The 17082-nt window shown below is 36.5% G+C and overlaps 1 protein-coding gene across 18 annotated transcripts in view; it reads right to left on the bottom strand.

Moving 5' to 3' along the window:
- The window catches only part of CEP128 (centrosomal protein 128), a 478907-nt gene that overhangs the window by 80016 nt on the left and 381809 nt on the right, over positions 1–17082 (bottom strand). For all 18 annotated transcript variants that reach the window (XM_089322694.1, XM_070065335.2, XM_070065333.2 and 15 more), the window contains one exon: positions 5789–5838. In XM_089322694.1, coding sequence (XP_089178820.1) covers positions 5789–5838 — 50 coding nt within the window. The remainder of the gene's footprint in view (positions 1–5788; positions 5839–17082) is intronic.

Below are 17082 nucleotides of genomic sequence, written 5' to 3' on the forward strand. Positions count from 1 at the left end.
CCTGACTTCGTCTGGTCCAGCCCCATCTGTTGCAGGCGTTTGGAGAGTAAGTCAGTGGATGGAAGATCTGTATGTCTTTGTGTCTATGCCTTTCAAATGAAAACACACACACACACACACACACACACACACCCCTAGTTTTCTACCTATAAACTCTAAAATCTCAAATCATTATATGGATTGACGGTACAGATTATGGGCATTCTACAATTTGGAAACATGACTGACAGGAAGAACATGGAAATTAATCAGTTGGTCTTTCATTAGTCCAGTTTACCACATGAATGTTCACCAGGAGGACTGGCCATTTACTGCATCCACAGAGATGTTAATGTACTGTCTTGTCAGCCTTAACCAGGGCAATTTATTTGCCCCTGTCATTGTCATTCTTTGGTGTTTTTTTCTTGATAAACTTACTTCCAACAATTTGCTTAACAATTCTAAGCTGGCATTTCTATTATAACACCCCACATTAATACTTACTAGGCTTGTTCTAAATGAATCAAGTCATTCAATTTCTAATTTTTCCCTTAAATCACTATGCTGCCATATGCTACTCCATAAGTAATCCAGATAAGGGAGTGGCTGGGGAAGAGACGATCTGCCCTTGCTACTCATTTTAAATGTTTTTGCCCAAGCACTATTGAAGTGACAAAACAAAACAAAAATCCATCATTTGCGTCTCCCTCTTCCCTAACACAGTGCTAAAAAAAAAAAAAAAAAAAAAAAAAAAAAAAACACAAAACCGAAGTCTTCAACTGGAGGGTTACAGACTATTTTCAAAAACCAACTAATAGAGAAATTAAATGTAAATATAGATAATCTAATAATATAATATTACTAATACTATTTAATATCCTTAAGGACATAGATTTTGGAATGTCTCAAAAAATATTTTTTAAGAAAACTGAAACATATTTTTTAATTAAACAAATGATTCAGGTAATATATAATAACATCAAAGAATGTATCCAGAAATACTTGTCCTGCTTATTGCTTTATTCCTAACATGCAGCATCATATCTGGGACACAGTGGGTACAGGAGATAGAGTTTGGACTTAATATTTACTGAGGACCTTCCAGGTATCAAGTTTTTCACATCTTCTCAGAGTTAATCCTTTCAACAATCCTATGAAGTCTGTATTATTATTGTCCGCAATTTATATGTATGGGCGCTACTTCAAAGTAACCTACAGATGGCCCAGTTGAAAAAGGGAATGACTAGGATAATAGTCCCCAATCATTTAATTTTAACTCATCACACCCAAAATGAAGAGAGAGATGACTAAGTTAGCAGAAGGGGACATTCTGATCAGTGACTATCATGGGTTACATGGAGAAGCTTCTCATAACTAAGCATGACACTAAACTAACTCTTCTGATGTGCTTTGCATTTTGTGGTTCACAAAGCAACATGAACAAAGCGAGAGGGTGAACCAAATAGGTTGAGAACTTAAAAAATGAAAACAAAAAAGAACAGCACCACCTACCTCTAGCAACCATCGTAGGCGTCACTACACTGAATATATGCCAGCTAAATGCAGGAAAAACATTTTACCCTTTGAGTCTATTTTAAATGTTTCTGCTGACCCTGAGAAGAATAAAGAAGGAATTTACTTGCTTCAGTGTTCCTCAATTCAAATGCAAATAGGACTGATACTGCACTATATTTATAGTTAAAAACAATACTTTGTTTTCAGAAAGTATATCACACAATGTAACTGCAAATGAATCTCACAAAATGAGCCAACGTTAAATTCCAATGAAGAATTTCAGAAATGAAAAGCTGAATTGTAAAAATCACCACTGACTATGTTTGTCTCCTTTGTTTGTGATTCCTCCGAAGACTGAAAATACTCTCTTCCCTGCTGCCACCCTCATCTCCTGCCACTTTATCTTTTTCCACTGCTTCCCACCACTCATGCCACACTCTTCACTTGTTGACCTTTTCCTTCAGCACTCCATCCAAAGAGGGGAAGATGAGGAGGGAAGAGCAGGAGGAGCCAGAGAGGGAGTGAAAGTGTGTGTGTGTGTGTTTATGTGTGTGGACAAAACTTGGACATCTCCACAAGAAAATTCAGACAAAAAAAATAGTTCGGGACAAGGGTGGGTTTGTTTTTTAATGGGTAGACTGTGAGGAGATCCAGGAATAAGTGCTATATAAATAAAAGACGTGTAGAGTGGTATTGATGTGTTTAGTCAACAGAATTTTACTGAGTGCCTACTATGATGAGGTACTATGCTAAGTAGTGGGTGGGTGGGAAAGTGAAAGGAAAGTTGGTTCATAGGTTGATAGGAAATGCCAATTCATTAGGTGATTTTTTGTTTTGAAACCTAACCTCATAGTTAAATAAATCCAAAGACTTAACAAGTATTTACTTAGTTCTGTTTACTATTTATCCCCTTTTTATTTTGCTAAGCTTCCTGGCACTATATTCCAAATAAATTATTATTTCTTACGTCTGATATTTCTTTGCAGGATTTTCATCCTTAGCTTGTATATTTTTTAATGCTGGCACTCCCTATGGCTCTGGCCTACTCTTCCATTTCTATTCATTCTACATATTTCCCAAGAAAATTCTCCTTTGCCTCTGTAACTTTTCATAAAATCAATCTGATATGGACATCAGATCTGATGACATAAAATTTTTCTTGCCCAGTACAAACCATTTTTGAACCCTCTCATAACACTGTGACCTGGACATTTAAAAAACAATTAATTGAACTAATCAGTTTCCTCTATCTTATTGACTAGCACATCCATGAAAAAACTCAAGAGTCAGTCTTAACTCCTTTCTTCCTCCCTTCCTTCTTATTTCATAAAAACCACCCTCAAAGTCACAGACTTTTGTATCTGAAAATGTATTAAAAAGTTATTCACTATGCTTCAACCTGTCTGTTATCAAACATCTCAAGTCAATATCATCTCTTGCCAAGATTTTCACAAAGTATCTGTAAGTGGTGTCCCTGATTTCTTGCTCCTGTTTATTTTTAATGTTACAGCTAGTTATTCACTCAAAATGCAAATTTTATCACATAGTTCTTGTTTTAGACTCTTCACTGGTTTGCATACACTAAATCCAAACTACTTTTATGGCACCCTGTAGAGCTGTGCTTACTTGCAAGCTCCTATTTGCCTCTCTTCTCTCAAATGTTACATTCTACCACAGTGAACTCTTTGAGTTCCTCGAAACACCAGTGTGTTCTCCTTTACCATATGGCCTCCCATATCCTTCCCAAAACTGTTATCTTTAACCCAAACTCGCCTATCAAAATCTGGTTTTCATTTTAACTGTTGGCTTTATTTGGAAATCTGACTTGGTTTGTCCCTGAATCTTGTCTTCTGTTACCTAACTTCAACTTACTTAACCCCTTTAACTTCCATCAAACCCGTACCTACTTTCAACAATAAGGACCGGGAATCTTATTGTACATACATTGCTTCTAATATCATTTTTCAATATTTATTGAGAAAACTTATTTAATAGTCTTCTCCATTAGCGCAGGTATGGAAGTTAAGAAGATACCTAGCACACATGGCTGGCTTTCTAGCCTAGGCTTCTAGTACAGTGTCATGCACAGAACTGGTGCTCAATAAATAATTGTTTCAATGAATAAATAGAATACCTTTTATTTACAGAAAACTTGGAAGGGTTTAGAGATCAGTAAAACACCCTCCCCACCTTTAAGGAAAATAGTATTAAATGCATAATTATAAGATGCTAATGAGTAAATAAAATTGACTCCAATTTGGATATGGGAGGATTTGCTAACATTGTAAATTGCAATAAATATTTTGTTCTCTCTCCTAGGACAATCTAATTCATACTAAACACTTCTGGAAGACAGTTGTGTGATCTTATATTACAGATGAAAACAAAGTTAATTGTGTTAGCCAAGGTTACCCAGTGAATCATAATCTGAGCCAGGCTTAAAAACTCAAAGTTGTTAACCTCCACTCTTTATATTGCTATTATTTTTCAAAACTACTTTGTCTTTTCCCCTCTAAAATACTTCCATGTGCTTTAAGGACTTAAAACTATATTTTATAATAGTCTATATAAACTATCTCAGTGGTATGTATATTTCGATACAGAAACCCTAGAACATAACCACTTTTCAAAGAATTTTCATCTGGCCCTTAATATTAAAGTTTTGTGTGATATGCCTCTGTACTCTTGCATACTCTGAGAGTGGTTAGTTCCTCTTTTGTTCTAAATAGACTGTTAGCAGCAAGCACTAATTGCCACCACAGAATGCCAATATTGAATTCTGCTGTAGGCATCATATCGCATACTCAACATCTATAAATGTCCATAGCTTGTTGGCTGGTGCACTCTATTGCATTTGATGGACATTTTGGTAGAAAATGCTGCCAGTACTTAATAAACACTTGAGATGCAACATAGGCTATTAAATATAATGAGATTTTACTCATTCCAACATTCATATTGTGAGAAACATAAAATCAAAATTATTTGTGCTGCCATTTCAAAAGGCCAGATACATACTCAATAAATATATTTATATTTGATATTCTGGGGCCAAAGGCAAACAGAATACATAACCAAAATGCTTAAAAAGACTTTATTATCTGCTCAATCTATAAACTTAGTGCCTTAGAGCCTTGTTTTCTATGAGCATAACAAACACTGATGATATTAATTTCAAGATGAGTAAGGCAAGTATACAGTTGAGGTTTTTTCCTAACCCCATACTGGAACTGCCAGTGCTTTCTTTGTATAGTGAAACATAGTATAAAATGTCAAAAGAATTTTATCAGTCCAAATCTATAATTAAAATGCCACTTCTGTTGAGTATATAAAACTATGCTTTCTAAGTACTTTCAGATCAATTATACAATTTTCTCCTAATTCATATAACATCAAAGAGAGAAATTTCCAATCATAGAGTATTTCCCCTGCTCTTTGGGTTTTACTTGACCCATCCTTCATTTTCCAGAAGCAAATATCTTTAGCCCTAAAGCATTCAAGCCAGCTCATTATATCACCCTCCAGTTCTGCCTTGCAGCTCTGGGCCAAAGAAGAACTTTAAATGTCCAAAGTATTTACTGTTTTTAATCCCTAATGTGACATTAAGTGAATTGGTTCTGTCATGTGAGTATAACTGATTATGTTTTCCCTAATACAAATAGACACTTGAGTTACCCATTTGTAAGTTAATGCAATGTAAAAGCAAGAGAGAACTTCTGTCAGATGCCAACTTAACATTAATTGTACATTCCGTGTTAATGTCAAAATTCTAGCAGAAACTTTCAAACACAATTTTCCAGTTCAAGAAATATACAAAAACCAACTCATAGTAAATTGAGAGACTATACAAGGTAACTCTTAAGCATCAGATATTTGTTATCATTCTTGGTTGGTCATTGGTAGATGGTATTCGTGGAATCGGAACATTTTTGATTCTCATTTGAAAATGTAGATTCCATGAATTCATCCTCATTCATCAGTCCTGTGTTGGGAGCAGTGGCAGTGAGAGAAAGTTGCCTTCATTTGCTAATGCTGCAGTGTGTATTAAAATGTCATAAGGAATAAAGGTTCCTTTCAAGAGTCATATGGGGGCTGAGTTAGCTTTTTGCTTTAATCGGTAGGAGTTCCTAAAGACTGCTAAATGAAGCAGGTTCCAACTTGAGTTTTAACATCCTGACACTGTATTTGTCACCTTGGGTGTTGTAGTAGTGTAAATGTGAAAATAATAGAGGATAAAAGAGGAATCAAAAACATGTTTTTATCCTGAGGATCCATGCCCAATTTGAGAATTTACCTGCAGAGATTCCATTTCTTCATTTTTCCTTTGGGTCTCTTGCAGCAGATCTACAATAAAAAAAAAAAGGAGGAAACATCCATCAAAATACAGTGTGAAAAATGCATGAAATGTAATTCAGCCAATGGCTTCTATAAACATGTCTAGGGAGAAAATTTGTATTAGTGTGAGACGCAAATGCAAAGGAAAGACCCACTGATCTCTCCTGATGAGATGAGGAAGAACTCTGGATCCTGCCAAACCTAAATGAGCTGAGAAGCCTTGGGAGATTCCAGCTTTACTTGATCTACCACAGGATGATATCAAATCAGTCACGACTATAAAATCATAGCCATATTTTAGGAATTGTGTACAATGCTTACAGAGCTCAAAAGTAACATCAAATTTTATTTTAAAATAAAGGGAAGCATTTTCTTCTTAAAGAAAAATTAGAAACATACCATTTGCTCTTAAAACAAGCTTCCAAGCCAAGTTCCACCCCCAGAGTCAGTTTTTATAAGCAAATTAAAACACCTTGGAATAATAGGTATTATTAATGGAAGTAGATCACCACTTCAACTATAAAGTCATACTAATTATCATTTCACACTGAGAGGGTGGGATGCATTGAAACTACAGCTAACCATGAGTTTGGCACCATTTCAGAGAAATTAGTGGCTGGAAGGGAAGGTAGTCAACTGCAAAGAATTCTATCTCAGTGCAAGCAATACAGCCAAGGTGTCTCGGTGCCCTACATTAATTTATGAACTTGCTATAAAGGGAAATATATTTGGCAAGCAGAATTTTCTGCCTGCAGCTATACCACCTTGTCCTATGATCTTATTAGATCTCACAAACCTAAACAAGGCTGGGCTGAGTCAGAACTTGGATGAAAACTGGCAAGAAACACCTACAGCAGTGCACATTAATATTAGTATTTGCCTTTTACTCTGTGATTGATATAGCTTACCAAGAGGCTATGCTACATAAAAGGAAAACACAACTTACAGAAATTCAATATACATCCCAGAAAGGCAAATGTAAATGTTTTTAGCAAGTGCTACACTAGATACAGCAGGAAGCAGTAATAAAATGGTTGGCAAAGTCATGCTAGTCTTACGTCATTGCTGGGCAGGCAATATACTGAAGCTTTCAGAGGTCTAGCTGATGATACAATGGATAACAATCACTCCTTGAGACTGAACAACTCAGAAGGGAACAATGGAGAGTGGTTAGTGGTCCCCTTACGACATAATATTCTGAAATTAAGGAAGAGAGGTGGTTTTTATTCTACATCCTTTAGAAGAACTGATTTTACCTCAAACTTTCCATTATCAGTTAAATCAACAAAGTTAGAGGAACATGCAAATGATTTAGGGTGTATTTACGATGTTTTTGGTTGGCATATCAGATTCTTTAGCTAAAAGTATACAAAAAAAGTTGGTTAAGTGTCCTAGTTCAGTCCTGTTCCTACATCCTTATTCATTTGCATTTTAATACTATAGCTATTTCTAATAAGAGGTCATACATCATTTTTCTCTGCTTCTTATATCAGTGTCTTGATTTGGCTAACAGAACATAACAGAGGCAACCTGGTGCCACTCTGCATTGAGGCTTCTAAGCCTTGTGCATTTTTACCTTTTCTCTTGGAACCCTGTCACCACCATATGAACAAACCCAAGCAAATATTTTAAATGGCAAGAAACGCATGACCCAGGATCATTTTCCCCACAACTACTCTGCATATTCTTCTATCTGGCACCCAGCAAACACTCAGAAGCATAACTGCCCATCTGACCTGAAGATGACTATAAAATGACTCAAATGGGAAACCAATCAAGACAAACCGACTGTCCAGCTGAGTCCAATGCCAACTCCAACGAACAAAACTCCAACGAACAAAATCATGAGCTAAATAAATGGAACTTGGGATGGTTGAGTACCAAGCACTTGCTAACTGAGAGTAATTTCTGAGAATAAAATTTAAATTTATTAAAATGACACAGGAGTAACTAAGAGAAAAATAAGGAAAGAGAATCTAGTCTCTGAAGGGAATAACCATTAGAGCAGGTATGGATAGATAGGGATATATGTGGCATCAACTTATAGACATTTTATTCTGTGTTCTTGGAATCTTTGTGTCCCTTCAATAAAGAAAAGAATTCTACAAAGAGAATACCTCGTGTACCATGCTTAGATTTCTCACCTACTACTTAACTAAGACAAAGTATGGAGTACTTTCATTAATAATCCTCAAAAGATTGGCGTAAGAACAGAAAGGATAATTTCCAAATGCTAAATTAGGATACTGTTAGAGAAGAAGGAAGGATATATACCAGAAAAATGAAAACAACCGATGTATACTCTAACTGGTTTCAGTAAATTGTGCATTTAGACAAACTCTGCTTAATATTCATAAGATGTAAAATCATTCCTTTTTTCCGTTGAGTACTTGTCTATTTTGCTCTACTACTTGTGGACATTAGGAGGTTCTCAGAGATGAATCCTTTGTAAGAAACTGCATTGTTTAATAGTGCAGAACTGCAGTGACACATACTGAGATCCGTCAACCATAAAGAAAACTAATCTAATTTCTCCAGAGTCAATAAGATTATAGTAAACATGATAAATAATTGGTATTGGATCTCTTATGTAGCAAAACACACTTCATCTGATAAAATGTAAAGAAATAAGGCAGATCTATAAAAACCTCATAGAATTAGAACAATTTAAAACAAAGTTCTCATTTAGGAACAAAGGTGAAACAAAGATCTTCCATGACAAATAGAAACTGTGAGAATTTGTCACCACCTGTCCAGCCCTGCAGAAGATGCTTAAAGATGTGCTGCATATAGAAACACAGAAATATGGTCAAAGCTACAGAAGAAGGTAAAGAAAGGAAATCTCCAAGGAAAAGTACAAAGGAAATCCAAAGTAAAAAATAGGAATATTTATGGAAAAATGGCAGGTCAAAGTCATAACTTATCAACAGTGACCTTGAAAGTAAATGGCCTCAACTCTCCAGTTAAAAGACTCAGACTGGCAGAGTGGATTAAAAAACAAAACCTATTTATTTGCTGCCTACAAGAAGTACATCTCCCCAACAAAGATGCATGCAGACTCAAAGGAAAAGGATGGAAAAAGATAATCCATGCTAACAGAAACCCAAAAAAAAGCTGGTATAGCCATCCTATTATCAGACAAAATACATTTTAACACAAAAACTGTTAAAAGAGACAAAGAAGGGCACTACGTAATGATTAAGGGATCAATTTAGCAGGAGATTTAACTGTTATAAATGTATATGCACCTAATTACAGGGCACCTTGCTATTTAAAAGAAATATAAAGGGATCTAAGGGGAGACATAGACTCCAATACAATACTAATGGAGGATTTCAATACTCCACTTTCAGCAACTGACAGATAAACCAGACAGAAAATCAGCATGGATACAGCAGAGTTAATTGACACTATAGACCAAATAACCTACAGAACTTTTCATTCTGCAGTTGCAAAATACACATTGTTCTCACCAGTGCATGGAACCTGACTAGGGTTGACTACATGCAGGCAATAAAACAATTCTCAGCAAATACAAAAACAATCAAAATCATACCACATATCCTCTCAGGCCACAATGCAATGAAGCTGGAAATCAACAACTCAGGAATTTCTGGAAGGTACGCAAACACATCAAGACTGAACAACATGCTCCTGAATGAACAGGAGAAATCACTGAAGAAATCATAGAAGAGCGAGCCGGCGCCGTGGCTCAATAGGCTAATCCTCCACCTTGCGGCGCCGGCACACCGGGTTCTAGTCCCGGTTGGGGCGCCGGATTCTGTCCCGGTTGCCCCTCTTCCAGGCCAGCTCTCTGCTATGGCCAGGGAGTGCAGTGGAGGATGGCCCAGGTGCTTGGGCCCTGCACCCCATGGGAGACCAGGAAAAGCACCTGGCTCCTGGCTCCTGCCAGGATCAGCGCGGTGCGCCGGCTGCAGCGGCGGCCATTGGAGGGTGAACCAACGGCAAAAGGAAGACCTTTCTCTCTCTGTCTCTCTCTCTCACTGTCCACTCTGCCTGTCAAAAAAAAAAAAAAAAAAAAAAAAGAAATCATAGAAGAGAAATCAAAAAACTTCAGGAAACAAATGAAAATGACAATATAACACATCAAAACTTATGGGATAAAGTAAAAGCAGTGTTAAGAGGAAAGTTTATAGCAATTGGTGCCTACATCAAGAAATTAGAAAGACACCAAATCAATGAGCTATCTATGCATCTCAAGGATCTAGAAAAACAACAGCAAACCAAACCCAAAACTAGTAGGAGAAAAAAATAATTAAAATTAGAGAAGAAATCAACAAAATTGAAACAAAAATACAAAAGATCAACAAAATGAAAATCTGTTTTTTTGAAAAAAAAAATAAACAAAATTGAAACAAAAATACAAAAGATCATCAAAACACAATTAAGACATGGGCAAAGGACTTAAAGAGACATTTTTCAAAAGAGAAAATCCAAATGGCCAACAGACACTTAAAATTTCTCAGGATCACTAGCCATCAGGAAAATGCAAATCAAGACCCGAGGTTTCACCTCACCCCAGTTAGAATAGCCTTCCTACAGAAATCAACAAACATCAAATGCTGGCCAGGATGTGGGGAAAAAGGTACCCTAAGCCACTGTTGGTGGGAATGTTCATTGGTAATGGAAGACTGTATGTAGATACCTCAGAAATCTGAATGTAGGACTTACCATATGACCTAGCTATCCCACTTCTTGGAATTTACTCTAGGGAAATGAAATCAGCCTATGAAAGATTTATCTGCACCTTCATGTATACTGCAGTCAATTCACAATAGGTAGGAATGAAATCAACCCATATTCCCATCAAGTGATGACTGGATAAAGAAATTATGGGATCTGTACACTATGGAATACTATACAGTGGAAATAAAATAAAGTCTGGTCATTTACAACAAAATATATGAATCTGGAAAACATCAGACTTAGTGAAATAAGCCAGTCCCAAATGGATAAATATCATATGTTCTCTCTGACCTGTGATAACAAATAGAGCCCCTAATGGGCAATCTGTAGAAGTGAAATTGATACTTTGAGAAGCAATGAATTGTACAGCCCTTGTCTTGACTGTTGAGTACCAGTTTTTATTAATAGGTATACTATCTGTTGAACTCTACTTACCATAGAATTAAACATGTGTATAAAGTCAATTGAAAATAGATCTCAGTAAAAAATAAGAGAGGGAGGAGAAAGAGGGGTGAGAATATGGGTGGGAAGTCAGGCACACTGGGAAGAATCACTATGTTCTTAAAGTTGTAATTATGAAGTGTATGAAGTTTGGAACTGTAAAGCTGTAATAGTTCTGCATACATTCCTACGGACTTGGTTTTAAGTGTACAGTTTAAAAACTTGCCATGGGACCCCAAATCCCCTTAGGCTGGGTGATAAAAATACAACGTTAAGTGTTAAAATGATCATATGGATTGGATTGAATGTCTGGTAGTAATAATAGTTAGAATTAAAAAGGAGTGAATGCTCCAACATGGGAAGCAATTCACACAGCAGACTCATAGAATGACAAGCACTTTCAATAGCACTCTGACCTCAGAATCACCCCTGAAGGAATTCTGATCTGGCTGAAAAATCCCACAAGAGCATTTCAGACATGGAAAGCCAATACACTATGGCAAAAAATATTCTATATGAAGGACCTCAGTGGGTGAGACCACAGTGTAAAGTGGCCATCAAAGAAGGAGGTATTTTTCTCTGAAGGGAGGAGAGAACTTCCACTTTGCTTATGGCCTTATCTAAATACTGACGGAGTTTGTGGATTCAAAAGGCTTCAATAGCTAAGGCAGCTCATGTCAAGAGCCTTGGGTGACCACTGACATCATACATAAGAGTGCTAATTGTTAAATTAACAACAACAGTCACTGTATACTAACTTCCCATGCAGGACTCCTGTGCTCAAAGAATTGTATTATAATTATGTCTAAGTGCTTGCAAAAGATATATTATTCTTGGGTGCTACTTTAAAGTAAATTAAAATTGTTTCTAAAAAAAAGTTAAATTAACTCCAAATTACAATGATTTTCAGCAGCCTTTGTCTCAACTATTGAGGAACAGTTGTTGTTTTAGAATTTTTTTGCAAATTGTTGAACTGTTTACTTAGTATAAAGTTGGTCTTCTGTATATAAAGTTAATTGAAAATGAATCTTAGTGGAAAATGGGACTAGGGATGGTAGAGGGAGGAGAGAGAGGGGTAGGAGAGGATGTTGGAGGGTGGGTATGGTGGGAAAATCACTATATTCTTAAAGTTGTGCTTATGAAATGCATCAAGTTTGTATTCCTTAAATAAAAGGTTTCTTTGGGAGGAAAAATAAAGAGAAGGAAAATTTTCCATGTTAAAAAATATGTTTTCAGTTTTCTCCAAATCCATAAAGGCCTTGCTGTTTTTCCACCAAAGCTGATATCAATGATTATGCTTGATTTGGTCATCTGGGGGAAAAAAAAACTGTAGGAGACTAAAGTTGTAACATCACAGGTTAAAGTATCATTTGGAACACCAGCATCCTAAATCTGAGTAACGTTTTGGGTCCCAGCTAATATACGTCGGATTCAGCTCCCTATGAATGCTCCTAAGAAAACAGTGGAGGGTAGCCAAGTACATGGGAGACCTAGATGCAGTTCTGGACTCCTGGATTCAGCCTGGTCCAGCCTTAGGTTTTGTGGCTATTTGGGGAGTGAATTAGCAAATGGAAGATTCATTCTCTCTGGTTTTCTCTCTTCAACTCTGTCCTTCAAATGAGTAAAATCTAAACAAAAACCCTATAGAAGAAATCCTACAATTGGCATTGAAGATACGATGATGCTTCAAAAAGTTCATGGAAAACAGAATTAAAAGTTTAGTGCAAAAACAATTTTGAAATCCATAGTTTGTCATAACATGCATATTCCATGAATGTTTTAAGATCCCCATATGCATGGATCTCAAAAAATTTTTTTCCACTAAAATAAACTCTTTCAGTTTGATTTTCCATGAACTTTTTGAAGTATCCTTGTATATAACTCTCCTCTGTTCTCTACTGATTCTCTTATTCACTTGTATCATTGGTATGTAGGCATCTGCTTTTTTTTTTTTCTTTGTGTCACATTCCTGGTCTTTGAGAACTTCTGGTTCCTCTTCTCCATGTGATTCCTGAGAAATGTTTAGGCAAGGGGTCTAACAAATCTGTCCTGTCACGAAACTAAGTAATGGGTCAGCTAGCAAGTCAAAGCATATAAGCTAAGTAATGCTAGTAGGAATCCTTTAGGGCCCAAAATGGAGACTTGGAGACTGTTACCTCTCCTAAAGCCACAAACTTGTGTTAGCCTGGTGTACTTCCAAGGGTGTACGGTCTAGTATGGTGAGAAAACTTGTGCAACAACAAATCCAGCAAAGAAGCAAGCAGAGCCAAAAATAGAGAGTGAGTTGCATGAAACCCACGTAACTCCTGGACTTTCAACATATACATATTTATTTTCTGTAGCTTAAATTAGTTTTAGTTGAGTTATTTTCATTTTTAAAAGTTTCTGGGGATACGGTTAGATTGAATCATATCTTTATTTATAAATCTGGAGAATTTCAAGTTTAAAAGAATTGTCTACCCCACAAAAACACTTCATTCGACCATACAAAGATGAAGAAATGAAGGTCAAAGAATGTAAATTATTTCTCTGGGATTAGTTAGCAATAGAGTCACATACAGAGCTTGCTCTCCTATCTCCTCCTCTTACTTATACTAGATAGTATTCAATTGTACACTTCTTCAGATGTGTATATATCTATATGTAATACTTACATTTATATTTTAATTATCTATATAAATCTATAATTAAATAATAGATTTAAATACACATATTATTCCTCTGACTTGCTTTAAGAGTTCTCTAATGTCAATAACCAGGGCTTCATTTCTTTACATGATATCACCCCTAACTATTGCCTCCGTTGCTACCTCTGATACTCAACTTGGATTCCTAAAATTCCTTTTTCTATCTATATCACTGCCCTGTGCAATTGCTCACTTGTTTTTTTTTTTTTTTTTTAATTGCTCACTTGTTAGTGTGTTGTTCAGGTACATGCACTTGGAATGAAGAAGGCTACTAACCTGTAGTCATGAAACATGGATACTGGGGACTGGTATGAGATACCACTCTACTACAAACAGTATACATGTGCTGAGAGTATACAAGTGAACCTCTCCATGACTGAAGAGGCATAATGCTGTGAAAACTGAGTGGGATTTGTGCCCTTCATTATAATGAGCAATCGTCATTGTTGTCACGTATTTGGGAACAAATGATAAGCATGGAAAAAGCTAAAGGGCTACTCTGCTTCCTTGCTCACCAGTGACATGTTTATATTTGCCTTTATTATTTTCTGATTTGCTGTTCCATACAAACAGCAATTCAATTGCTATAAAAATTGTGGCAACCACATGTGCGTCCATCAACATTATTTAATGAAAAATTTTCAGTGAAAAGGGCAGCAGCTCTTTGTATTTTTTGGATTGGTTTCAATTTTTTAAAATAGCTGACACTAACTCATTACGACATACAGTCATTAAAAGGGGTGCAAATTCCATATAAAAAACCCCACTACATCGTGGATAAAAATTAGAGAATCCTGTAGTTTTGTTTTGTTTTCTTTTGTTCCACTTTGCGTTTCTTTGGCATACTTAGAATAAAGCATCATGACCATGCTTTTGGCTACTACGGTTTTGTACCACTTCCTTTGCAGTCTTTGCAACCAGTGGTTTGGCTGTGTAAAGGGGTTTGACACTTTTTACTTTGATTTGGGTAGCTAAGGAAGTGGATAGATTACTTACTGTTTATAAAAAGCACTCATGACGAGGTGTGTGCATGAGTAACACACCCATCTAGTAAGCTGACCCTTCACAGGAAGGCTGAAGACACAGTTTAGTAATGACTATTTTTTCTTTTAACTTTTACTATGAAATATCTAATGAATATTGTAACTCAGACCAGCTGAAAATGGGGAGAAAATTATAGAGGCTTCAGGCACAACATCATTTATGACAATAGCACTGGACACAATAGCACTGGCAACATCATATGTTGAATTAATTACTGTAGGCTAGAGAAAGGCATTTACCTTCTGACTTCTATACCTCCCTCAGTGCTCCTGTTCAATTTACTCTGCATACTGAAATTTATGAAAAACAATGGATAATGTAAACTGTCAAAAGAGCTCCATATTTTTTAAAAAGGAAATGTATACAATTCCTGTTTATGATGATGGTCATGGTATAATGAAATTAATCAAATAAAACACATTACAACCCTTAATAGGGCACACAAGATGATGATGGACTTAAGCATTCCACAGTTGCACTCCAGATACTTATGACATTAGTTATATGGGAAAACAACTATCCTTTTCTGTTTTTCCTCCATGGCTACACAGTTACTGGGATCACTGACATTTTCTGGACAGAACAATAGAAATAATCTAATGCCAGACTTTTCATGTGTCTTAAAGAAGTAAAATTTCATTTTGCATATAATGTAATACACTCACTCTAATACATATCATAAATAAGTTAAAAAGCTGAAAGGCTGTTGCTTTGAGAGGAACAGAAGCAAAGCACCTGGAGGCCAACTCACCACACCCCCTTCCCTGTGATAACAACGTGGAGCTGAAAAGCTCCCCATCATATTGAGTGAAACATCACTGATCTGATCTAACCTCCTCCTGTTTCATTGAGGACTGAATTCCGAGAGACCACACGCCTCTTTCAGTGCCCGGGGCTCCCAGGCTGGAGGAAGCTCCCGCATTCTTCCCCACAAAGCAGTGACTGCTTCCCTGTACTTTTCAGTATTTGCATTCAGTATTTGTGTCCAGAACTTGTATTCCAAGTTCTACCGTAAGTGCCTACATACTTTCTAATGCCTTTACAAACTGAAAGGAAACTTAATCAGAGCACTTGTATAACATCAAAAATACACGAGAAGATCTACAGTTACTGGTCATCCACATTAAAATATTTCACCTTGGGAGATGACGTCAAAAGATGTGGCTTTGATGGAAAGCAAATACCTTGACCCTGGAGAAAGTAATTATTCTGGCAAGGAATATTCAGCATATAACATAGAGGATATTTCAAAAAGAAAACAAACATACCAAAAATCTGTTTCAATGAATGATAGTTAAATAGCCTCTCAGTTTAGTATAACATTGGCCAGCAAAAGTTTTTCCCAGTTTATTATGCTAGCAAAAGCAAATAAGGTAAAAGTACATCAATAAGACAATTTATATTACCCCACATACCTTAAAAACAATCAAATGTGTTTGCCTTTAAATTAATATATGCAAGGGCTGGTGCTGTGGCGCAGCGGGTTAAAGCCCTGGCCTGAAACACTGGCATCCCATATGGGCACTGGTTCTAGTCCCAGCTGCTCCTCTTCCTATCTAGCTCTCTGCTATGGCCTGGGAAAACAGTAGAAGATGGCTCGAGTCCTTGGGCCCCTGCACCCACGTGAGAGACCCAGAAGGGGCTTCTGGCTCCTGGCTCCTGGCTCCTGGCTCCTGGCTTCGGATCGGCGCAGCTCTGGCCATTGTGGCCCTTTGGGGAGTGAACTAGTGGAAGGAAGACCTCTCTGTCTCTACCTCTCTCTGTAACTCTTTCAAATAAATAAAAATAAATCTTTAAAAAATTAACATATGCAAAAAAATTAAAATAGTGTCTGGTATATAATTTCAAATACACATATATATGTGCAGGTGTATTATATGTATGTGTGTATAAGTAGGTTAGCTTCTATTACAGTTTTTAAAAAAATCACTGTTAAACATTTGTGGTAAAATCAGGAAACTGGGTAAAACATAATCAATTTTCATTTAAAATAAACAAAGGGAAAGACCTCTTAATTTCCCTGCCTTTAGAATCTATCTATTATATGAAGTTAAATTATTTACAACTCTGCCATATCTACTGCCACCCAGAGGTACATATCCGGATATATCACAATGAGTTAAGAATCTTCTCATCAGGGCTTACCACAGAGAATCCACAGGTTAAAATGCAGCAAAACATTTGCCAAGTATGGCTATTCTCTCAGATCCTGAGACAACATACTGGTCAAAGGATGGAGCCCAACTGGTCTCGTAAATGAGTTTCAGAGTTCACTGCCTGTCTTGGGTATGGAGTCAAATATCCAGATACAGGTATTCATATTTTCATTTGAGGGTAATTAAATTCTATTGACATTTTCCACTTTTTTATTTAC

This window comes from Oryctolagus cuniculus, chromosome 20, assembly GCF_051225735.1.
Source record: "Oryctolagus cuniculus isolate XC-2025 breed Fujian yellow rabbit chromosome 20, ASM5122573v1, whole genome shotgun sequence".
Classification (NCBI taxonomy): Eukaryota; Metazoa; Chordata; class Mammalia; order Lagomorpha; family Leporidae; genus Oryctolagus; species Oryctolagus cuniculus.